General features: G+C 31.6%; 2 protein-coding genes across 4 annotated transcripts; both read left to right on the top strand.

The window, feature by feature from the left end:
* The first annotated feature begins 2,197 nt into the window (after positions 1 to 2,197).
* On the top strand, positions 2,198 to 7,660 carry LOC114419484 (external alternative NAD(P)H-ubiquinone oxidoreductase B2, mitochondrial-like). The gene is made up of 10 exons (XM_028385158.1): positions 2,198 to 2,388; positions 3,202 to 3,463; positions 4,462 to 4,668; positions 4,881 to 5,131; positions 5,342 to 5,564; positions 5,705 to 5,809; positions 6,225 to 6,497; positions 6,588 to 6,709; positions 6,858 to 6,977; positions 7,083 to 7,660. Exons 1-10 carry the CDS (start codon positions 2,297 to 2,299, stop codon positions 7,168 to 7,170), a joined length of 1,743 nt encoding a protein of 580 aa, XP_028240959.1. The 5' UTR covers positions 2,198 to 2,296; the 3' UTR covers positions 7,171 to 7,660.
* Positions 7,661 to 21,040: 13,380 nt separating this feature from the next.
* Positions 21,041 to 26,161, top strand: LOC114419482 (protein TRANSPORT INHIBITOR RESPONSE 1-like). 3 transcript variants are annotated; one of them, XM_028385157.1, is made up of 4 exons: positions 21,041 to 22,298; positions 23,724 to 24,216; positions 24,544 to 25,341; positions 25,852 to 26,161. In XM_028385157.1, the coding sequence occupies exons 1-3, from the start codon at positions 21,811 to 21,813 to the stop codon at positions 25,297 to 25,299; spliced, it is 1,737 nt and encodes a 578-aa protein (XP_028240958.1). In that variant the 5' UTR covers positions 21,041 to 21,810; the 3' UTR covers positions 25,300 to 25,341; positions 25,852 to 26,161. The 3 variants fall into 3 exon arrangements, with proteins under 3 accessions (XP_028240958.1, XP_028240957.1, XP_028240956.1); XM_028385156.1 differs by having other exon boundaries at positions 25,788 to 26,161; XM_028385155.1 differs by having other exon boundaries at positions 24,544 to 26,161.
* Positions 26,162 to 26,327: the final 166 nt, after the last annotated feature.

Raw genomic sequence — 26,327 nt, 5'->3', positions numbered from 1 at the left:
AACGAGATCTAAGGATTTGAACAAGGTGCAATGGTGGAGTCATGACTTGGAAGTCGTGACGTTGGAGATGCAATATGGTCAATGAAGGTGGAAGCGTTGGGTGGTGGTGTTTGGAGAAGAAGGGTAAAAGGGAGATTTAAGGAAATTTACAGGTGCACTAAGAAAAATTGAGGTGCGCTAAAGAATTACCTTATAAAGGGAAGGGGATTTTTCAAACAAGTATAGATTTGGGCTTCAATTAGACAACTTAAACCCATCAACCCAAGAATGTGATACCCAACCCATCAAGCTGGACATCAGCGAGGCCCATGTTTGGTAAATGGTTGTTTCAGATAAATAAAATCTCTCAAAAAGTTGTTAAAAATAAAACAGTTGGTTTTCAAGAATGAGATGAATCAAAGACACATTTAATTTATCACTAAACACGTGGACCAACTAATTTCAAGGAAAAGTTTTTCTGTTTCTAGTGATTTTGTCCAACTTAAACATATTGTTTCTTTATTTGGACAAAAGCATACTTAATTTCAGGATTACTGTATGCTTTGGACAGTGATCTCTAATAAAAATTACATTTTTTTTTATAATTGGCGCAAGCAAAAGGTCAAAATTAAAAGTTCACACTTCAAGTATGCTATCAAAATTAAAAGTTTAACATGACCTTTTGACATTATCAATTGCCCAACAAGGCATGAAGAATCCCGTTGAGTTTTTTTTATGTAACAAGTAATCAAAGTTCTCCCCAAAGTATTGGTTGAATCTTCAGGAGTGTCCAAAATTGTTGGCAAGCCTTGCACTTGCTGCAAACAAGGTCATGATCATAGTCTAGTGAATGAGTGTGCAATAAATAATTGGTGGCATTTGGCAAGCCTTTCTCTCTAGATTTTCGATCCAACAACCTATCATTCTTCTAGAAATCATGACCCATTAATTCCAGTCAATTCATACAGCAGCCAAGCGACCAAAACCTCCCTAAATTATTGTCATTTGTTGAAATTATTTTCAATGTAACGTGAGTGAAAGAATTATATTATTGTTTAGCAAAATAGTATTATGTTATTTAATACATTAATTATAAAAAAAAAGAATAACACGTTATTAAATTGTAATATAATAAAGTATTAATTTATCAATATAAAATTCATTTATACTTAAATTCTAATCCTTGTTTTGATAATAATAACAATACACAGACAAAAGAAGTGTCCTTCAACCAAGAAAATAATAATAATAATTTGATATTTCATCATTATAATGTTTTATATTATTAAGTTTTAACTAGTTAGATAATATTTTTAATGATTTAATAATCTATGATTGATTAACAAATAACAATACAACAAAGTTTGATATTTACATGATTGGGTAGGGTTATTGTTATTTTTTCAAGATCGTAATCTGATTGATTGAAGCCGAGGCATAAATCGTAAACGTGTGTCCTTCGCTTGACTGCCAGCCTAACATGTAAAAACTAACAATCAATCAAAGAAGAACAAATCAGTATACCAAAAAAAAAAACAAATCATATATATATTTAATAATTTTGAGTAATATTACTCTTCTAATAATATTTTTTATAAATCGTCTTATTGAGTTATTGTTTTATAAAGAAAGCATTAAGTGAAAAATTAAATATATTAAATATCTTGACAATATAAAATGCATTAATACTTATAATTTGAGAATTTAGAATTGTCCGTGTATTTAATATATTATTAACCTGCTGGCTGCTACTTTACTTTTTACCTACTAATTTCTTTTAAGAGAAAAAAAAAATAGAGACTATACACTAATGTTAGTTCATAATTAAATATTTTAGGGTTATTTGAGCCTTCCCAATTTTATTGTCTTGTTGGTTAAGTGAAGAGATATTTATAAATTCTTATTAATTTTGATTCTTAAGTAATATAGGATTTATTGACATATCAAAACAAATCTTCAAGGAAGACTAAGTGATAAGAGTTGTGGCCTTATTTCCTTGATGGATGTGAATGTCTCCATTTAACATTAGCATTGATCTTGATTTTATTCTTAAAAGATATGTGTTAGTGAGTTAATATTTATGAAGTCTATCTCCTCGAGTTACTAAAAACTAAGGTTTAAATATATATCATTTTTCTTCTTTTACGTGGCAACATCATAATTTTCAGGAAAGTATTATTTTTCAATAAAATAAAGCCATCACCTCACGCGGTTCCTGCTTCGTAACTTCCATTTCGCATACAAAGACATAGACCAGACCCCTCTCTCTCTTCCTGTAATTTCGGGCAATCCGCACGAAACCTTGCAGTAACAAAAAATGCGGAGTTTCACTTTCTTTGATCGAGTTTCTAGAGCTTTCCGCGATCATGGGTCCAACTTCAAGCTTGTACTCCTCTGCACCACCGTAAGGTACCATCAACTTCTAACCCTTCCCTTCGTTTCACTTTTTTTCTTTTTCTTTTCCACAAATAGAAATTGTTTTTGTTCTCTGTTTTCACTTTTCGTCGTGCTTCCTTTATCTTATTTTTCACCTCTGGTTCGGTGAATTTCGCTTTTAAGGCAGATCCACGTATTGCAATAAAGCTAATTTTTTCTAAAATATTTTGAAAATTATTCTCCGACCCTCTGCATCAAACTATGCTCTGTTCTGTATTCAAGATACAACTTATGTTGAATATGTACATAGAAAGATATTTCACGAGTGAACAGATCTACGACTACGAGGCTTATGCAGAACTGTAGAATTGGTACACTATCTTATAGAATTCAACCCATATAGGAGGAATGTATCTTGTGTTCTGACATGGTAAAATGGAAAGCTGTGATTAATTTTGATCAGAAATTAGTACATGGTATAAAATTATTATGATCCGATCAATCTTTACCTGACACATAATTGAATGTTACTAACTCTTTTTTATAAATTGAAAATCTCTATTATATGTTAGGTAAAGATTAATCAACACTTCAACTCTATGGACATACATTGGTTCAAAATCATGTAATAATTTCTTAGGTAGTGATCTGAAATTAATAATTATCATACATTCGATTCGGTAAATATAACTTTTAAAATAATTATCATACAAAATCAATAATGTTATTATACAATCCATAATTAAATGGCAGTTACAATACAATGGATTTTATTTGGGTGATTTGTGAGACACAATACTATGAGTGAATGAAAATGTGAATCAGTTAATGGTTTGGTTGATGCAGTGGTGGAGGGATTGTAGCTTACGGAGAGGCTGTTGCCGCATCTGAAGCAGCGGCGGCGGCGACGGAGAAGAAAAAGGTGGTGGTGCTGGGAACTGGGTGGGCTGGCACGAGTTTCTTGAGGAACCTGGACAACCCCAAATATGAGGTTCATGTGGTCTCCCCTCGCAATTACTTTGCATTCACTCCTTTGCTGCCTAGTGTTACCTGTGGCACCGTGGAAGCTCGCAGCATTGTCGAACCCGTCCGCAATATTTTCAGGAAGGTGATCATCAAAACAGAAATATTCACTTGCTCTTTGTTTCTTACTGTTGCATAATGAGATTGTTGATTAATTTTAAAAGAATACTTATAAATAATTAAAGAATAAAAAAAAACCACCAAACACAAACACTGGATTGTTATCTAGTGGCTTTTGAATTTGGTAGGAGAGCCACTATCATTGTTCTACCTTACTTAAATTGAATTAGTCGGTTTTTAGTTGTGATGCCAGCGATGCTTGGTAAACGCAGCACCTCTTAAAACCTTTGCTTTTTATGATTTTTTTTTTTATCAATTTTTAAGAAGAGAAATTTTTTTTTCAAAATAATATTACATTGAAACTACGAAAACAATGTTTTTTAATCCTGAAAAAAATTATTTTTGATTTATTAGCCCATGCATTTCTAAACAAGATGATAAAATTATTTTTCTTATATATATTTAGGATATTCAGGGATTTTTTTAAAAAAAATTCAGAGAGGAGGGAAGCAAATTTTATTTAACCTTTTCAATATCCGATTTGTTTTCCTTTTATTATTATTATTTTCTCTTGCGAAGTATTTAAAGAGAAAAATTTCTCCAAACAGATCATATTCCATATAAATTTCAATTTCAAGCCATTCCCCCCTATATCGTTATTTACAGAGATTGATCACTGTTAACAGTTAACCATAAAGTGTTGGTTTCCCCCAACTTATCTTACATGTACAACATGCATTTATATTTTGTCTGGAGAAAATACATGGGCAGGTGGGTACATGCATTTTCTCTGGAGATTTTGTCACACCAATGTGTTATATTTTCCCTGAAACAACAGAGCACACTTTTATGAGATTGTGCCACGTGATAAATGACTATGTTGGTTGGTGAAGAATTGCTAGTAGCCACTAGGAGATACATATTCTGGTAAATAGATTGCCAGTATAGAAATTTGCTTAATGCTATGTTCTTTACTGGTGGATGCGATGCAACTAAATGCTTTCCTTGTTATCCTTCACACAGAAAAAGATGGACATGCAATTTAGTGAAGCAGAATGTCTCAAGATTGACGCAGCACACAGGAAGGTTTACTGTCGATCTAATATAAGTAATAATTTGAACGAGAAAGAAGAATTTGTGGTGGACTATGACTACCTAATCATAGCCGTGGGAGCAAATGTCAACACATTTAATACTCCCGGAGTGATGGAGAATTGCCATTTCTTGAAGGTAACTTCTTTCATCATATTGTTCATCATGTTGTCATGTATTTATGGTGTACTTTATTTTTTCAAAAAAGCAATGTTCTTCATCCAGTTAAGAAATAGTAAGGCGAGTAGAAGGGGTCAAATCGAATGATAACTTAATTCTTAGGTGTGATTGGATATTGTTTATGCACAAAGTTTTTAGTTATCTCAAGGACATGTGTGCGTACTATGCAGGAAGTTGAAGATGCACAAAAGATTAGAAGAACCGTTATTGACTGCTTTGAGAGAGCAAGTTTGCCTAGTGTAAGTGAAGAAGAAAAGAAGAGAATTCTTCATTTTGCTATTGTTGGAGGTGGTCCAACTGGAGTGGAGTTTGCAGCCTCACTACATGACTATGTCACTGAGGATTTGGTCAACATATATCCTGGGATAAAAGATCTAGTTAAAATTACCCTTCTGGAGGCTGGAGATCATATTTTGAGCATGTGAGCATGAAATTCTCATTACACCTTTCTCCTTATTAGCAAGTTACTTAACGATGCTTTGCTGTCCCTTGTTTGTGTTTATCAGTAGCCATTTCCACATTCGAAAGTATTTGATTCAGTCATGGATTTTTTACGTGTGGGTGGGTCCATGGGTGGGTGGTTTAAAAGAGAACGTACTTAGACGTTTTCATTCTTATGCTCATTTTTCAGGTTTGATAAAAGAATTACTGCTTTTGCTGAAGAGAAGTTCGGAAGAGATGGTATTGATGTGAAAACTGGATCCATGGTTGTGAAGGTATCCGAGAAAGAAATTTCTACTAAAGAAATGAAAAATGGAGGAGCAATTACTACAATTCCATATGGAATGGCTGTCTGGTCAACTGGTATTGGCACTCGTCCATTTATAAGAGATTTTATGTCACAAATTGGTCAGGTATGTCTTTGGGAAATTTGCCATTATATTGTTTTGATTCAATATTCCAAATCATGTTTCTCTTGTAGTTTGTATTCATTTTTCAGCAAATCAATTTTACATTCATTTATTATTTACTCGACATGAATTATTCTGAACAGACTAACAGACGTGCCATAGCTACTGATGAATGGTTGAGAGTTGAAGCAACTAACAACGTGTATGCACTTGGTGATTGTGCTACAATAAACCAGCGAAAAGTCATGGTATTTCTTCATCATTTATTTAATTAATATTGGACGTTGTTGCTAGTGCATGTTTTCACACATGTGCAACACACCGGCTATATTCCATTCTTATGGAGACTTATCCGTATCAATACTGTTAAGTTTGTAACATTACACTTGGCTTTTGTTTCTTTATTGTTCTTCATTGAGTAATAGATCTATTTAACTTTGATGAAATAGTAAAATCTATATCATATTATTTATACACTTAGCACGCATCTTGGTTAATAACTCTGTCCTCACCAGTACTTATTGCCTTGCCAAGCTAGCTGAATGTTTCATAAGCTAAAATCTATCGATATTCTAGGACTTGCGTGATTTTTGCCATTTATTAGAATTTCAGATGTTATCTTTCGTCCTGTTGTTGATTGTTATTTGAGTTTTGGCATTTCAGGAAGATATCGCAGCAATATTTAAGAAGGCTGACAAAGACAATTCAGGAACTCTTACTGTCAAAGAATTTCAGGAGGTATTGGATGATATCTGTGAGAGATACCCTCAGGTAGAGCTATATCTAAAGAGTCAACAGATGCACAACATTGCTGATTTGTTGAAAGGGTCCAAGGAAGATGTTGAAAAAGAATCTATTGAACTGAACATCGAAGAACTAAAAACCGTACTCTCTAAAGTGGATTCCCAGATGAAATTTCTTCCTGCTACAGCGCAGGTGCATGTCATGTTATTTGCATGTGGCATTCTATTATCTGATTTTGTCTCTTCAGTTATATGACTTCAGGTTTCTTAAACCGCATATCAGGTTGCATCTCAGCAAGGCACCTACCTGGCCAAGTGCTTTAATCGGATGGAAGAGTGTGAGAAAAACCCAGAGGGTCCCATCAGGTTCAGGGGAGAAGGGCGCCATCGCTTCAAACCCTTTAGGTAACATGATCATATTAATTTACTAGCTTTGCTTTTATGTGCTCTTTACTTTCACATGATGATGAAATGATCAATGGTTCTATGTTTTTCATTGGTTGGTCAATGTTTTTCTAATTTCTCATTACTACATGGTTGATTGTTCCTCAAGGTACAAGCATTTAGGTCAATTTGCTCCTCTAGGAGGAGAGCAAACAGCTGCACAGCTTCCTGGGGATTGGGTTTCAATTGGACACAGCTCTCAATGGCTGTGGTATTCTGTCTATGCAAGGTAGTGAGTTTCCTTTTGCTTAATATTATAAAAAGTTAAATACAAGACTCCTGAGGCATTCTGATTATCAAGTTACTAAAGCTTTTCATTAAATGCTTTGAACAGTAAACAAGTCAGCTGGCGCACAAGGGCGTTAGTAGTATCAGACTGGACAAGACGCTTTATTTTTGGGAGGGATTCAAGTCAAATCTGAAAGAGTTTCAACGTTTTCCAGAGTCTTGCAGTGGCAATGTTGCAGAGCTTGTCGATCTTGAATTTATACTGATGTAGGGAATTTTGTTACTGATTCCTGATTCTTTGAATAACACAAACAGACTCCTAGAGGGGATGTCCAAGATGGGATTTGGTATCATGCTTTTGCTGGATTCAACTTTATGTATGAAATTTTTACATACCCCTTCCCCTTTTCTTTCATGCTTCTGGTATTGGAATTGCGGCATTAGTGAATCTCCGAGTTTTGCAGATTCATTTCGGAGATGCTCGGTGATGTTAGCTTCTCACGCCTAATCATTCGAGCTATATATGTTGAATACTTTCAAAATATTCCCTTTTTATAATTTCTGTTCAAGGAAATAATTGTAATTGGTCAATACAGTGTGACATGAATGGAAGATATGGATGATTTTTAAACATGTAGTCAAAGACTTGATATTTAGACTAATATACCTTGAAGTTTTGTCAAATTTCTCTTGATACTCTTCGTTTTTCTACTCTTGTACGAACTCCCCTCAGAAGTCATTTGAGTTGGATCTCATCTGCGGTTCATCTCAAAAGATTTGAGATTAGCACCTTAGTCTTTAATGCATATTCAGTTCAAACTTTTAATTAGTTATTTGTTTCTGCATTTGAGGCATTCATGTTTGATTGGTTTATCTAGAGGAGATCTTTTGAATACAAGTTATATGCTAATATAGGTTATAATGTTTAGTCTCTATGCAAAGTAGGAAGATCTTTTGAATATAAGCCATATACTTCACTGTCAGATGAAGAGTGCCTTTTGTGGTGTAAACATCTACATATTATCATGTAGACTTATTCGTTTACAAGTAAATCAGGTTGGGACCTTTAACCCAATGACTACCAGTCTATTAATTGTTTGTGTTTTGTAAAGCAACAAAACTGGTAGATAGGTGATTAAAATTAGAAAATTGTTTCTGTTTTACGAATAGTGTAATTGGGTAACTTTTTTGCTTAGGGGGTGATTAAGGGTTATAGTGGGATTTTGTGCTTAGGGGTTTCTGTTTGGATGTTTGTTTAGGGTGAATCAACATGGGATGCTAATTCGCGAATTAGCTAATTTACTTTGTTAGTTGTAATTATCTAACTTCTTACGAATAGATTCTCATGAAATAAGTGTCTTTGGTCTCTATGATTATTTTTCTGCAGTTCTTACTATCTGCTATAGAGTTGCGACTCACTCTACACAAGCAATTGTTGTTAGTTGGGTAATTTGATACTAATTAAAATTGACAATTACTCAAACCAGTAATAGTGACATCTGTTTAATGTATAGCATGCTTGTCTTGCTTATATCCGTATTTTAAATGATGGGATGCAACATGCAGGGAAGCTAATATATAGCAATTGGGGTGCTTGAATGGATGATAAGCCTAAGCATTGAAGAACACTAGGTTTGCATTTGGGTTGGAGTTTTTCTACACCAACATCTCTCCTTCGTATATTAGCTTGAATGGAGTATTAGCTTTACATTTTTTGACATTAATGTGCTCTATGATGTTGCCACTGTCTTGGAAGTTCTTTCTCTACATGTTATTTTATTTTAGGCTATTGAAAGTAAATGTCTGTTAAAACAATTTGACAAATATCCATTTTTGTCCTAAAATTAACTTCAGGAGTTAATTATAACATTCTAAACTAATCAAACATACATTCCCCAAAATCTTAAGCTGATGTAGATAGGGATAAGCCTAAGCTACTGATTTTTTTAAAAAAAAATCACAAATTGCAATACATGTATTCTCACATACAATAATATGCATAATTGACTTTAACGAAGGAAGAAAGGACGAATCTCATGATTTTCAAGTTTGTTTGTGTATATGGAAAAATATTTATGGGTAAGGTTAATCTCTTGAATAAATTTTGGTACTTTGATAGATTGATCTCTAGCTCTCGGACATGATACTCATGCACCCAAAAAAAAGAAGGGGAGAAAGCTATTGATGATGATTGATATTGATACTATTATTATGTAATTTAATTATTCAAGTTGCTTTATAATTGCAACATGACATCTCATCTCATATTAGCATTTATATGATTCTGTTGTCTTTGAATTGTTTTATGGAGATTCTTTGTGAATTCTATATTGACGTGATTCTTAGCTTTTGTCCATAATAAATTAATTGTATGAATCTAAAAGCGATTCTTTGATACCCATAATAAACCTTGTCTAGTTAGTAGAGTTTAGATTAAATTTCATACAGATTCAATGTAACAATTATCAGTTTGTTTAAACTTAAATAAATAATTTTAAAGTAAGCCTTTTAAAAAAAAACACTTATTTAATAAGCAAATAAAATTTATTTTTTAAAATAAGCAGAAAATTATTTTTTAAAATAGAAATAATTTAGACAAACACTCTAAAAAAATACTTTTTTTAGTAAATAACTTTAAACGAATGGATCCAAAATCACTATTGCCAAATGTATAAGGCACAAGTGAGGTGATCCATTGGTTGAAAATTCTCCATATTAAAAGGCACAAGACTTGCCACATATGTGTGCAATGGGTCATGTAAACATGGTCGAGTAACTTCATTCTTATTAACATCCCATTCACATACATGAATAGTTAGTTAATCAGGTGGTTTTGGCAAATAATTAAAAAAGTTTGTTCCTACATTCTAGAGTGGGTGCTACTGCTAGATTGGTGTGTTTCTTTATGCTTCATGCATCAATGATCAATGATAGGATGCAATTAATATATAGTTCCCTCCTCCTTATTCCTTAAAGGTGCCAAAGAAAGAAACTCTGGCGTTGCCGACAAAGGATATATACATCCCCCGAAAACCATGAATTATGTTCTGCTATGTTCATATGTAGAGCTTGTCCACTAGAAATGTAAGGCCAATTTTCAAGAGAGGAAAAAGGAACTAAAACAAAATTGATGTTGATAAATGGGGTCTTGTCAATCACAAATAGTGGGATATTTAAGCATGGATGGTGATGAGAGGAACCATGAAGAAGCTAGCCTTCTGCATTGTCTGGTCAATGCACATAGAGAATATTGATGGTGTAGAGACATTAGAGGTTGTTGCAACTGGTTGGACCACTGCTTGACATAGAATCATGTTTGTGGGAAATTATTTTGAAAGGTGGTTATATTATAGTAACATATGCATATTATTCAACCATTTGCAAAAAAAATTAAATAAAGAATAAACTTCTAATTTAGTCCTTAAATTTGTGAGAAGCAGTGATAATAGTCCCTGAAATAAAAAAAAATCAAAAAAATCATGAAATTGGAACTCATTAGTCATTTCAGTCCCTGCCTTAATTCTGTTAGAAACTATAGTGACAATAAGATAAAAAATTAAGGACGATAATGAAAATAAACTTTGTATTTAAAGGACTAAAATGATAATAATTTCAATTTAGGGGTTTATTTGACATTTTATAATTATAAGATTTATTATGACAACATCTCAAATATTCAAGGAATCAAATGAAAGTTTACCAAATAAAGAAAGTTAAAAAAAAAAAATCACTAGCCTAAGAAATTCTTAGGTGCAGCTAGCAAGTGTGTCTCACCCGACATATTTCTTTCTAAAAATGAATGTGACCATTCACATTTAGTTTTTTTTTTGCTGTGTCATAGTTTAATTGATCAAATATATATAATGCACTCCGCATATTAAATATTTTAGTAGCAAGATGATATATCTTATTAGTGATAATAAAGGAGGTGTATGGTTTGTCTTTAGACTTTAGAGACAGACATTGTCAGTGGATAATGGTGCAGAAGCCCAATGCTACGGATCACCCCAAATTGTCTCCACCATGCAATTTGTCCTCAACTCATTAAAATATAATACAACATACTTCATTTTATCACAATATTCAACCCTTAGTTATTTAATCAATAATATATACACTTTATCCTCTACAAGTACATTCTTTCACTTACGTACCTATTAAAAAAAGTTACATTCTTTTACTTTAGAGAAGTTGGATCGGTAAAATATATATATATATATATATATATATATATATATATATATATATATATATATATATTATTTGATAAGAAGGACTTCTTATTACTCACAAGTTGAAGCTCACTTAAACAGTAGTTTCCCTAGAGTGGTCATGTGTTAACAAAACATACTGAAAGATTAAGTAAGGACTTCAGACCCAAAAAAAAGTAATGTCATTTAATAGAAATTAAAGCAGGTTGCATGAGTCACATTTTAATGTACCAAAATTTGTTTTACTTAATTCGAATTAATTTTTAGACTTGTTTCAAATTGATGGCCTTAAATGACCCATATAAGTCATTGATTTGGATGGGTATTTACATTAATCTATAGATATTTTTGTCAGACAGACTGGACGCACAACAATGAAATTGAACACTCCATCTGCAATGAAGTTACCAATAAGACAATTAATTTGACCCATCCAGAAAACGATATAAACATTTTTTCTGTTTTTTCTTGGGGGCATGAACAAGTTTAGTAGTATTTGACATGAAGCAAATCACCAAGTTGACATGAAGCATTACCCAGCACATGGCCCACGATGTGCAGTCAAACCCAAGACTAATGGATTATGGATATCTCACTTAAAAAGATACTCTTTCTATCTCATTATTTTTGAATATTTTTCTATCTCAACACTTTTTTTTAGTGTAAAATAGTCATACTGAATTTAAAATTTATGACTTTATGCATGCTATCCCACCCCTCACCACTATTTCTATTTCAATATGTTTTTAATTTTAAAATATAAAAATATTAATTATTTTTTCTAATGAAATCCTTATTTACTAATATTTCAATTCATTAAATATTAATGAGTGCTTTTACTATCAGCTAACTACTATTAAAACAAATAAGAGTATTTTAATCTTATAATATTATTTTATTATACTAATCGATGCTATTAATTATTTTTTTAAATGTATATGTTACTTTGACGATAAAAAAAACGAGATGATCGAATCTCCCATTATTTAGTTTCTCTGTCAAAATTAGATAAATTGAATGGCTTTGAAAACAACACGTGTGTTTGGATCGAGTCTCCAACGCTGGTATTTTTTAAGTTTCACGTCAAATCAGTATAAAAACGCAGAAGTTACGTATACTGGTTTCAAATTGAACCTGATCCATTTATTCACAATCTTAAACCACACACAAAACACTTTCATACAAAACTTCCTAAATATTTAACCCTTTTCCTTAAGATGAGATCAAATTAACCTCAAGCTAGCTAGCAATTACTGTCACAAGGTTCACCAAACAAGTACTTTGTTATTTATACCCTTAAGTTACTCATAATAATTAATATATTCTTCCTATAATCCTATGTGCACTGTAAGATAATTTACATTAAACATTTGTTTAATACTAGTTAATAATACCCTTTTAGAATTCCAAAAAGAGCATAGAAAAAGAGACGTGTGAATGAATAGCATTTAAAAGCTGGACACGGATGAATATACTTATGTGCTAATATATATAGGAGGGGTCCTGTTTATCCAATAGTCAAAATGGCCACGTGTAAACCCTGAAACTGAATCACATTCTAGGCAACAAATAGATTGGATATGATATGGATTGAAAGAAAAGAGGGATAGTTGGGGAGAAGTAGAAGAACATGGGGTTCTTAAGCTTTGGGGAACAAATGGGTAGGGGTCCATTCAATTGAAAGTGAGCCATAACCTTTACTTTTCAATAATTTGTACGTGGTACTGTTTAGAAGCTTATTGGTGTTTATTATGGCTAAGGTCAAGAAATTGATCCAACATAAACCCTTTCAGATCTTATCTTTTACACCAAACTGAAAAAGCATTGGAGACTCGACAAAGGCTGGGCCTATTAACATCTATAACCACCAAAATTGCAAACAAGCATTAGTGAGTTGGAATTAGACTTGCAATTACATTTCAATTAGCTTTCAAAACCTTATCCCCATAGTGTTGGTGAAGATGTTATTCTGTTGTTACCTAATGTTCACCCAAAGCTTCACATAACAAAAAATGATGCCAATTCCAATCAGTCAATGGAGAGAACACAGGCTTTTTTGTCACCACTTGCATTGCCTATAGTGCTTTAATTAATTGAATAATCTTTAAAACAAGTCACAAGAATGATTTGATAGCAAGGATGCCAATATATTGAGACCACCACATTATAGTGGAGCTCCAACTTGCAAACGGGCAGGGATAGCATTTGGTTAAGTGAGTATGTGCTAATGATTTTAGCCGCAAGATCACTGACACCACTAAAAATTTAACCTAAAGAAATAGATGTGTGAATTATAATATAGACCTTTTCATCTTATAGGGAAAGAACCTAGAATTCCAAAGAAGGGTTGGGTGCATGTGCTTTCTTTAACATAACCCTACCTAATTCAATGGGGATCCAATTGAGAGGGAATCCCCCACCACACCCACATGAACTCACATTGCATATGCCACAGTTTCCATTACCTTTTTTTTTCTTTAATATGGAATATTCAACTTTCAGTGCCCTGGCTAATATTTTATATTTCGACAGATGACGTTAAACTTCAGTAGTTCAGCTGGCCAAGTTTCTAAATTTTATTATTTTTCTTCTTCTGTACATGTTAGAGATTGAAGTGGATGGAAACTATTCAAACGAATTTCTTTTTCTTTTCCTTTTTCCGCATCTTCAACACAACTACATTTATATTGACACAACATCAATCTCTTTTAATTGAGATGCATCTCGTCTCACTCATTTGGTATGAGACAAATTTCGATGTCTTCAAATTTTAGAAGAAAAAAAAATCAGATCTAACGTGTTCTAGAGACAAAAAAGTTTTGTTGGTGAGAAATATTATTAGTAATAATATCGACTAAAATAGACGATTCGTATTCAAGTGATTGACTCGAGAAAAAAAAAGTTGTTCATTGATCAGGTTTTTAGTCTGCTTCAAAAAAACTTTCACCAGTTGTAAATCTAAGGTTTTTATGCTAAACTACTTTGCTATGTGAATTTGTGATAAATAAAAGCTGTAATAGACTAAATGTAAAGTGCATGAAAGGTAAATAAAAGTAATAAAGACACCGAAAACACTAACCTTATGTTTGGATTGGGAATTTCAAAATTTTATAATACGATCAAAAAAATTATTCGATCAAAAAATTAATGCTATAAAAAGTTCATAATACGATGTTAATTTATAGCTATATTATTATTCTTAACCATAGATATTTGAGGCTATTAGCTGTGCCAATTAATGATTTTATATATATTATTTATTGAAACAATTATATATATATATATATATATATATATATATATATATATATATATATATCATTGTAATTTATTGAAAAAAGGGGGAAAATACAATATAAAAAGTCAAGTGGCAGAAGCATGAGCAAAATAAGCAATAACGATGACTTTACTCCACTATCGTCTATCGAGTCCTCAGCTAACTTCAAAGGTCAACATACTCGTGAACAAAGTACAATAACGAGAGAAAGAATAACATTTTAGAAAAGCTTATTTTTCAATTAAAAAATGTTAGAAATAAAGTGTTACTAAACAGTAAAGCCAATAAAAAAAAAAACTTGTATAAAAAACACGTTAAGAATACATTAAAAAACATTATAGTGACTAGTGCATTACATATTTCCATGTACTAATATAAAATTTCAACATAACATTTGCTGAAGTCAAAACTTTTTGAGATAGAGATTATATGAGTAGAATAAAGCGGATAGAGTTCTAAATATTTTCCAATAGAGTTTTTTTTTTTTACAGAAAATATTTTCCACTAGAGATAAATTAGTAATTATGAATATTATAAGACTTTTATTCTATTAAGGCAATAAATTACAGAGGATTTCACAAGAAAAATAAATGAAAATAAAGTTGATTTGCTAATATATTTTTTCTTAATCAATCACATCTTCTAATCCTATGAGCAATCAATGATCATAACTCGCTGGTGATTTTCCTTATTCAAGATACCCATTTTGATTATGTAAACAAGACAAGAAAAGGCATAAAAGAGCCGAAAGACTTGTAAATTTAATAAATTTAATTAATAGCTTATTGAAAATAAAGAAATGAGGTTTGATAATGCAACAATTCCTAAATTTTGATAAAGATAGCTTATAAATTAGTTGATTTAATGTGTGTTTGGACCTTCAATGAATTTGTTATAGCACGTCCTTTGAGATAAAAACAAGGAAGATGTTGTTTCCTCTGAAATAAGATTGAATGCAAATGAATAGCATCACCGACAATCAAGATCGTGCAATAAATCAAAGGAGAAGTAGAAAAAAATTTAACTAAATATTAAACAAACATATTAAATCATAATAGTTAATAAAATAGAATATTTAGTATTAAAATTAACTAAAGAATATAGTATTAAATTTTTGAGTAGTCATTCTCTCAATATATCAATTAGAAATTTATCTTTTATCTTTTTTAAAAAAAAAAATCATAAGTGAAAACGTTCTCTCGATTATAGTAATATTACGATGGGAAGAGTCAATACTCAACAAACAAATTAAATGATTAATTAAAAGATAAATCATAATTTTTTTAGTAATTATACATATTATAATAATTTTTGCAAAGAAAAATAAAATTATAAAACTAATAAATAACTATAACTTATATATAAGAATGCATATGTTAATAATACAATAATACTAATATTAATATATATATATATATATATATATATATATATATATATATATATATATATATGAAGATAAATATTTAGATTCTCTTATCATCTCCTTAACAAATATGCAATATTATAGTTATGAAGGGGAGGAGGGGGGCTAGGACTCCTGTTGTTCCCCCTTAAATTCGTTTCTGCCAACAATCCAAACACGCCCTTAAAAAGAGTAAAACACAAATATTTTTGTAAAATTATTATTTTTTATTTATTTATTATTTTTTGTGTATATAAAAGACCTTAGGAGATAATTATTTTGAGAGGGAGAAAGTAATACTTAAACAAGAAAAAAAATTAATAAATGGCTGGACATAACCATTTTTTATAACAAAAACATGTATAAAACTAAAATGAAAGGAAGAATAACATGAATGTTTCAGAGTTAAGACCAAATTACTTCAAAATGGATTTTTTTTTTCAAACTAAGAAAATTCAAACATTTTTTCTTGAGGAAAATATTAGAGTTCAGTCCAAAAAAAGAAATAAGAAAAGATTGTAGTTTATCAATTACAATTGGATTGGATAACGTGTTTCTTTACAAATTTACTTTCACTAATTATAGGCACCTTTACCAATAAAATCTGACATAATTTATAAATGTTTATACTAGAAGAAAAAAAATTGTCTATAGAGAGGAAACATTTGCTTTAATATTCTCCTTCTCATAGTAATCATAGTATGAAAAAAATTATCTAAAAATAATTATCATTTTAATATTTTAATGTAATAATAGTTATTTTTTTCACTTCTATCATTTATAATATTAATAATATGAACTGTGAAAACAAAAAAAATAATTAATGATTATAAAATTAATTTTGTAAGATTTTTATTCTCTTTCATTTATTTATTAATTTTTATTTATTGTATAAAAATAATTTAAAAAGATAATTATAATGCGACAAAAAAAACATATATTTTGAAGGAAGAATTAATAGTTACTTAAATATTCATTAACCGTATTATAATATTTCAAGAAACATATTTAACCAATGTATTTAGTTTAAACATAAAATTTCTAACATTATAGATAGAGAGAGAGGGATAAATTGTAATTTTCTTTTTAATTAGTTTTAAAAATATCCTTATCAATTAATAAATAAAAATATATCTTTTTTTAATATTAAATACATTATTTTCATTTAACATTTCATCTTATGTTTTTAAAAAATTAAGGAGCATTACTGTTGTGAACATAGAAAAATGTAGTCCAATTATTTAAAAAAAAAAACAAATTAGTCCAATATTTAAAAAAATAAGTGTGACAATTCATTCAAGTTATTAAATTGATTTATAAATATCAACGGGTCTAACTCAAGTAATTAAACAATCAATTAATTTTTAATACTTCTCTCTGGTTATCATGGATAAAAAAGATATTTTCCTTGATAGTTATAATTTTTAGTGAGTGCTTGAGTTCATGATATAAAAATTTTTTGGCATGCAAAATGTCCGGATAATATTTCAAAAAAAAAAATGTAATATAAGTCACGCTTTAATTAATGAAATTAATTGAACTAATAATCAAAGTGTAATAATACAATAATAAAATAAAATAATATCCAAACTAATCAATACAATCCAATGTTTAAAAGTTAAAGAATTAATCTCCAAAATATGCTAATAAAATCATTAGTGAAAAAGAACAACAGGTGAAATCATCAGAAAAATAAATAAATAAAATGAAAGTTCAAACGGGTTAAGAAAAGGTTCGGTGATGCCATAATAACTGGCTGAAAAATTTTCCGCCTATATGAGCTGTCCCGTGTATGTCGTTAAACGTTTTCCAAAAAACTAATATTTTATTATGTGCATTGTATAGGGTAAATTTATTTTATATAACTAAAATTTGTAATTTATAAGAAACAAATAAATGTTTTTAGATATATAAAATTATATTTTAATTAAAACCACTAGTAAAAATACCTTAACTTATAAATTATATTTTATAATTATTATATATTAATTATTGATATTTTTATAAAAATATTCAAATTCACATTAAAGATATTAAAAATAATAGATTATAAAGAAATAAGAAGTTTAATTGTTATTGATATTAAAAACATAATATAATATATTAGATGCATCTGAGGAGTGTATTTAAATTTTAAAGATAATATATATACTTTTATATTTTTAATATTAACTCAATTGATATATTTAACAAGTCATAACTGAATAATATACATGCATATATTTAAAATTATAAAATTGGAATATTTCATTCAAGTACGGTTTGTTAAATATATCGGTTGAATTGATATTAAAAACAAAAAGATATATTACATGCATGCTGTAATATAAGAGTTATAAGAGACTGTGCTACTAATTTTTATATTGGCTTCACTAACTCGATCTACATTCAATACTCCAGCCGCAACTTGAGAATTTCCACCAGTACAACAATTATAAGGACAAAGTTGATTATATATGCACCACAACAACCTCTAAAATGGACACCCTTCCTTGAACCCTACACTTAGCACTTGAGTTCAACAATTACAAAGATTAAGCTAATTATGTTTGTACCATGCAACCTTCTTTGAACCCTAAACCTAGACCTTGAGGATCACACACCCTAATGACTCTAAAAAGAAGCAACAAGTTTATTATGTCGGCACAATGACAACTTTTGAGGGAAACCCTTGCTTCTTCTCAAATCTCAGTCCCTCAAGATCTGAAAAGTTGAATAACAACTAGTTAACAATCATTCTTAAACGGTGGGAATAACTACTCACTTAAGAACTTAGCACTTTTTAGGCGCACACCAATGATACACCCGACTTCTCTATTTTTCTTGATTTTGGTACTAAAATTTTGTTGAACTTTTTTATTATGTCTGGTGCACTTGCTCTATGAGTGAGACATTTATTTTATAGCGCGTGAAGTGTGGACTTTGACTTTTCAAAATAGATGTCTAGTTATTTTTATTGTTTTTCCTTTCCTTTGAACTTGTCAAAGTTTAAGTCTTATTTTGGTTTCAAGAGTATGAATTCTTTGGATAATGAGCATGAAGTGTAGGCTAAAATTCAATGGGAAGCACTTGCTTTGAGTCTCTAAGATTGCATTGAATCAAATTAAAGCATTAAATGCAAGTAATTGGAACATAGAGTTAAGAAAATGGATTTTTTGGGAAAGGACATCAAAGATCACTAATAAGTAACAACCCATAAAACACTTTATTGTGAACTAGTTTGTTTGGTATGCCCAAAGGCATGACAAAAAGGATCTTAGCCAACTAGTGAAACATCGCCTACAACCATTTTTTTTTGTTTTTGTATAGGTCCAAACTCTTGGTAGCCCAATAGTTTGAATTTAATCTTTAGGTTATGTTTAGACAGTTTGAACCCCATGACTAGTGACAATTATGGATTAAAGGTAAACATTTTATCTTTCTCAATTTCATACAGGGTTGATGTTCTCCATTTTGTCTCTTTGATTATCTTTGTTTTAGGATTAAGGTTTGACCCTTGACAATTACTAATGTTAATTGAATTATCTTGATGTTCTTTTAGTATCTCTCTTGATTTTTGATTCTTTATGTATTGTATTTATTTATGTGGAACAATATGCCTATTTTTTTTATGATCTTAGATGCTTAGAGAATAACTAAAATGTGAACCTTAATGTTGCACTCATAGGGAAGAGACTTTAAATCACATAATTAGGTTTAATAATTCAAGGATAAAACAAATTAATAAAGATTGTAAAAAAGTTAATTAAAAATATTTATCATGGAAGTTAGGATGTATTTAATTAGATACACTTTTGTTGCCTAAAAGAAAATAGAAGTTTGTGAATGTATGAATACATGATTTTGATGATGCCAAAGAAGAATCAAATAAGGTTACTTCAAAGGATAAACAATGCTTCAAGATTAATACAAGATTGTTTCAACAAACAAAGTTTTGCTTCAAGATTAACTCAAGATCAAGTCTTGTCTCAAAACAACGTGTTTCCAAGACATTCAAGGCTCTGGTAATCGATTACCAGGTAGTGTAATCGATCACTAAAAGACAATTTTAAAATATAGTTGTTAGAAAAAGGTTTTGAATTTGAATTTTGAACTTGTAATCAATTACCAGATGTTTGTAATCGATTACCAGCAATAGAACTCTTGAAATTCAAATTCAGAAGTCATGACCCTTCAAAATATAAATGTGTAGTCGATTACCAGAAACTTGTAATTGATTACCAATGAAAAAATTCAGAAAAACCTTTTGAAAAGACGCATCTCTTCAAACTATTTTGAAAAGGCACGAAGGACCTATATATATGTGTGATTTCAAAAAGAAAGAGAAAGATATTCCAATAAAACTTCATTGTAAAATGCTCTCTCAACAACTCTTGGACAAACACTTGCAAATCTAATGAGAGTTCGTCTAGGAACTTCAAATTGTATTATCCACTCTAAAGGAGAGTAGTATTTCTGTTCTTCTCAGAAAATCAATTGTAATCAAAAGACTGGTTGCGAGTTTCCTGAACACAAGGGAAAATGATTCCTTGGGTGTTCAGAAGTTATAAAAAAGATTTTTACAAAGATAGTGAAAAATCTCAAATGAGTTTCTTGAAGACTGGACGTAGGTACGAGAACTGACTTAACTAGTATAAATCAAGTTTGCATTTTATCCCTTTACTTATCTCATTTATGTTATTGCATCAATTTTGTGTTGCATGTTTTAAAGAACATTATTAAATTAATTGTTGTTTCTTTTTCTACATTCACAAGTTCAATAAGGTTATGATTAATTATTTTTCTTTCAATATATTAATTTTTCAAAAAATAATTAAAGAAAAGAAGCAAAAGGCAAAAATAAAAGAATCACGATTTATAAATGAATTTGGCTAAAACTTTCAGAATTATTAATTAAAAAATTAACTATCATGAGTCCACACACACAAAAAAAAATTAGCTCAATAGTGTACATAATTATTATAAATTTCTGAATGTCTTATTCCAATTTCTATAAATAAAGTAAACACACTCTAAGTCTAAATGAACCAACCAAATCTATCTATTATTAGTTATTACTACTATAAATAACTTCCTGCACCCGCAGTAAGAACATCCTTAACCTCTTTCTATTTTTTATCTTTTCAAAACAGTATATCAATTACTGTACTCCTTTAGTACCTCACACCAATCATGTTCCAAAATGAAAAGTTTATTATCTCTTCTGTCCCTTTTCTTCTGATCCTTCCTTTTGCTATAATACGCCGTGGGTGATGAGTGATGTGTTCGTTTAGCCTCATCACTCATCATCATCATAAGGTAAAAGTGATTTGAGAGCTTTGGTTCAGGGGGAAAGATCCCAGTTTTCAGTGACCCTTCTAATCTTTTTATCTTCTCTTCTCTGTCCCTCACTCCTTCCTTTTTCCTCTCTCACACATATAAATATATAGCTTCTGGATCTTCTTCCACCTCTTAACGGATCTCAGATTCCAAAATCTATCTCCTTTAGGCTCTCCAAATTTTTACTTCAGTTCTTAATCTCCTGAAATTCTGTTTTTTTTTTTGTGTGTATGTGTGTGTGTTCGAACTTCAAAAAAAAAAAACATGAGTGAAAGCATGCAACTTTGTAGTCAAAGAGTGAACGGCACATAGCAGCAAGTTTTCAGCTTTGGAAAGTTCACTTAGCTAATTGTTTTTTCCCCCTTTAGCTGCTTTATATTTTTCCTTTTAGTCTTTGACAATTGGCTTTTCTCTGCAAGCTCTTTTCCTTGCACCTATTTATTTAATTTTTTTTCTGCACCCTAAGTTCAATTTGTTAGAGTATTCCTTTTTCCTTGGTCACTTTACCATGATTTAACATGGTGGTGATTGCTTTGAATTCTCATAGTTGATCCATAAGGGAGCTTGAAAGTTAGTCTCTTTTTTATTTTATTTTTTTGGTCTTTCTATTTTTGAGCTGAGGATGGAGTGTAGGAGAAAGAAGGAGAATCAAAAATCAAACTCCACTTTCCCTGATGAGGTGTTGGAGCGAATTCTTGGGATGTTAAAGTCCCGCAAGGACAAAAGCACGGTTTCTTTGGTTTGCAAAGAGTGGTTCAACGCAGAGAGATGGTCAAGGAGGAGTGTGTTCATAGGTAACTGCTACTCTGTGTCTCCTGAAATCTTAACTCGCAGGTTTCCAAACATTAGAAGTGTTACACTGAAAGGGAAGCCTCGTTTCTCTGACTTCAACTTGGTTCCTGCCAATTGGGGTGCTGATATTCATTCTTGGCTTGTGGTGTTTGCTGAGAAGTACCCTTGGCTTGAGGAGTTGAGGCTCAAGAGAATGACTGTTACTGATGAGAGCTTGGAGTTTCTGGCTCTCAAATTCCCCAATTTCAAAGCCCTTTCCCTTCTCAGTTGTGATGGATTCAGCACTGATGGGCTGGCTTCAATTGCCACTAATTGCAAGTAAGGATCATTTTTTGCCTTTAAACTCTTGTGTGTAGTTTTAGTCCATAAAATACAATAAATTTGTGATTCATTAAGGATTTTAGTTTTACTTTTGTTTTGCTGTTGTTAATCTTTTTGTTTGTAATATACATGGTGTGATTGAGGGCAAGCCCTTACACAACGGTAAAGTTGTGCCTTGGTGACCTGTTGGTCATGGGTTTGAATCCGGAAACAGCCTCTTTGCATATGCAAGGGTAAGGCTGCGTACAATATACCTCCCCATACCTTCACATAGCGAGGAGCCTCCGGGCAATGGGGTACACTAGTTTATTCATGGTGTGATTGGTCTGCAAGAAAGAATGTGGTTCTTGTGATGAATTACTGGTGGTGCTAGCTTGTTTTCTGTTCATGGGTTTGCTTTTCTTATCACTTTCTATCAATATGGTGATGTTACTGTTTTGGTATGACATCTTTGCTTTTAACTGTTGGATGATGTAATACAGTTAATTGATGGATTTACTTGTTAACAGTTTTAAAAATTTGCTTTGATCCTCCAGTTTAGATTGCCTCTTTTAACCATTTCTGTCTACTCTTTAATTGATTCATTCTTTTCTTAGATTTTTTTTCTTTCTTAAGTGCCTTGTTGTTTGACATGTTCACTTGATGTGTTTTGTTATGATATATTAGTGGTGAGATGTTTGTGAATTTTGTTGCAAGTGGAAACAGAATCTGCTACAGAACTGTTTTTTATGAGGGCCACTTCTTTTCTGTATGACGAAATTAACATTTGAGCATCGATTGAGTGGGAACATGGTAATATTCCTTATTTATGCCAAATAAAGGCAGCTAAGACACAGGGAATCGATGGACTTTTATTTCTCTAGAAGGTGGCCATCTTACTTGTGCTGCCCAGTATGAGGATAGACTTTAGCTAATATTGATTGTAATTGCATGCCTGAAATGCTATTTATTCTCTAGCTGGAGAAAAGTTGATGACTATTTCACCATGAGAAAAAAATCTATAATGCTTGTTAAAGAATGAGAATTTCTGATTAATTCATAGATGGGTTTTTTGGAATTCACTAAAATACAGTGCATTTATAAACATTCTGTAGAATTTGAGTTTGCTACAGTTACATACATATATTATGATCTAATAGGGTAGGCTTCATATTCTGTGTTCAGTTGTTTAACCATAGATATATATATATATATGTTGGCAAGGGATCTTGCATAAGTAGAACAAAATTATGACTGAAATCATAAACAGTGTGAAAATTGTTGATTACATTTTTAATCTTTCTTTTGGATTTCAAAATCTCAACTCATGGTACTACCATATTGAGTAGCTGCAAAATAGGTATTATTTTCATTATGATGGCGTTCTTTGCTTAATCTTTCATTTGACCAATACATAATCTTCTTCATTCCACTTGACGGCAGGAATTTGACTGAACTTGACATACAAGAGAATGGTATTGAGGATAAGAGTGGCAATTGGTTGAGTTGTTTCCCTGACAGCTTCACATCATTGGAAGTATTGAACTTTGCCAATCTGCACAACGATGTAAATTTTGATGCACTCGAGAAACTTGTCAGTAGGTGCAAATCATTAAAGACTTTGAAGGTTAACAAAAGTGTGACACTAGAACAGTTACAAAGGCTTATTGTTCATGTTCCTCAGTTAGGTGAACTTGGTACTGGCTCCTTTTCACAAGAGTTGACATCACAGCAGTGCTCAGATCTTGAAAGTGCATTAAAAAATTGTAAAAATCTTCACACCCTTTCAGGGTTATGGGTAGCTACAGCACAATATCTCCCAGTTCTGTACTCTGCATGCACGAATCTAACTTTCTTGAATTTTAGTTATGCACCTCTTGACAGTGATGGCCTTACTAAGCTTCTTGTTCACTGTCCTAAGCTTCAGCGCCTCTGGGTATGACTTTTATTGTGTTCTTCATTGCATGGTTTCATTGATATTGAAGTTTCCACAAACTACACCACACATGTTTAAGTTTCAATTGTCCCACATGGTTACCATCCGTGAACAAAATCTAGACTGATAAATACTTGGAAAGAATGTCATCTTTCTCTCCCTAAATTTATGATATTATTTTGTTAACCATTTAATATTTACCTTCTTAAAACAAATTGTCATTGATAATTCTAATTTCTACTTTCAAATAGATATTTGTCAGATTTGAGTGCCTGCTAATGAAAATGTATTGAAACATGTACCTTACTCATTAAATAACTGACACAGGTTGTGGACACTGTTGAAGACAAGGGACTGGAAGCTGTTGGATCACACTGTCCATTACTTGAGGAGCTGCGTGTTTTTCCTGCAGATCCCTTTGATGAGGGCATTGTTCATGGGGTTACTGAATCAGGGTTTATTGCAGTCTCTCAAGGATGCCCGAGACTTCACTATGTTCTCTACTTTTGCCGTCAAATGACCAATGCTGCTGTTGCTACTGTTGTCCAAAACTGTCCTGACTTTACTCATTTCCGACTCTGCATCATGCACCCTGGTCAGCTAGATTACTTGACCCAAGAATCAATGGATGAGGCCTTTGGAGCTGTTGTTAAGACTTGCACTAAACTCCAGAGGCTTGCAGTATCAGGTTATCTGACTGACCTAACTTTTGAGTATATAGGCAAGTATGCAAAAAACTTGGAAACTCTTTCCGTGGCTTTTGCTGGAAGCAGTGATTGGGGCATGCGCTGTGTGCTGGACGGCTGTCCAAAGCTGAGAAAACTAGAGGTAAGGGACTGTCCATTTGGCAACGGAGCTCTTCTGTCAGGCTTGGGGAAGTATGAGTCAATGAGATCACTGTGGATGTCAGACTGCAATTTGACAATGAATGGTGTTAGATTGTTGGCCCAAGAAATGCCTAGGTTGAATGTTGAAGTCATAAAGGAAGAAAGCTATGAGACTCATCAGGCTAAAAAAGTTTATGTTTATCGATCTGTTGCTGGGCCAAGAAGGGATGCCCCTCCTTTTGTTCTCACTCTCTGAAATGCTATCTCTACTCCTACTTTGAAGTTCAAAATGTCCTTGGTAATCTCTCTCACAGATAGAGAGCCTTGCACTCACATTGAAACATGCATTGCATCTGACACTCCACAATTACCCCCATTAATAAGAATCAAGTGACATGAGCTAAATTTCCCCCCCTCTAGAATATGATTAAAAGATTGTCCTTGGTTTCTAGTTGCACTATCATTTTTTGGGTCAACTGATTTGGTGTATAGATGTATGCTTCTATGAGTTAATTGCAAGTGTCCGTGACGCATTATCTCTTTCCCAACTGCATTACTTAATAGTTTTGTATGATCACACCAAAGCTAATACATCCAAAAGTAGTAGCTTTTGCTCCTAAAATTTCTGTGCTGGCTACATTGGAATGTCAAACCTTCGACAGATTTATCCTTCATGACTCAGTCCTATTGAAGATTGTATTCTCTACTAATATGTGTTAAACTTAAAATCATTTTGTTGTGCAGTCTTTGGTTGTCTCCACAGATGGCAAAAATCCATACTGATATTCAAGACTCAATAATATGGCAGGTGGGAGGAAGAAAGGGGGATTCTGCATAAACTATCCAGGAAGTCACTGCAAATGTGAGCTAAATTAATGGATTCCTGAGCAATTATTGTGAACAATATCCATATGCATGAAAAATATTGCATTGATTACAGACAGAAAGTTCTATAATTCAAGAGGATAATGTATTCATGGCAGAAGCCTGTACTTATCTGTGGCTTTTTGTTCTGATTGAAATATCTATTCAACAAAATGCAACATTCCCTTCTGAAAATGGCGAAAATCATGTCAATGGATGAGATTAAATAAAAGTGATTCATGCTTGATTGGATAGACTGTACCAGCAATTTTTATCCATATGCAGATAAAAAAAATTTGGATTTTGATAATTAAATGATTTCATGAAATGAAAATCATTTACTGGGCAATAGTTAATCTTTCTATCCTCCATCATGAGTATACATTTACAATAAGGGAATTCTCGAACTACATAAGGTGG

This window comes from Glycine soja, chromosome 7, assembly GCF_004193775.1.
Source record: "Glycine soja cultivar W05 chromosome 7, ASM419377v2, whole genome shotgun sequence".
In the NCBI taxonomy this organism is placed as follows: Eukaryota; Viridiplantae; Streptophyta; class Magnoliopsida; order Fabales; family Fabaceae; genus Glycine; species Glycine soja.
This window is presented reverse-complemented; position numbering and strand designations above follow the sequence as displayed.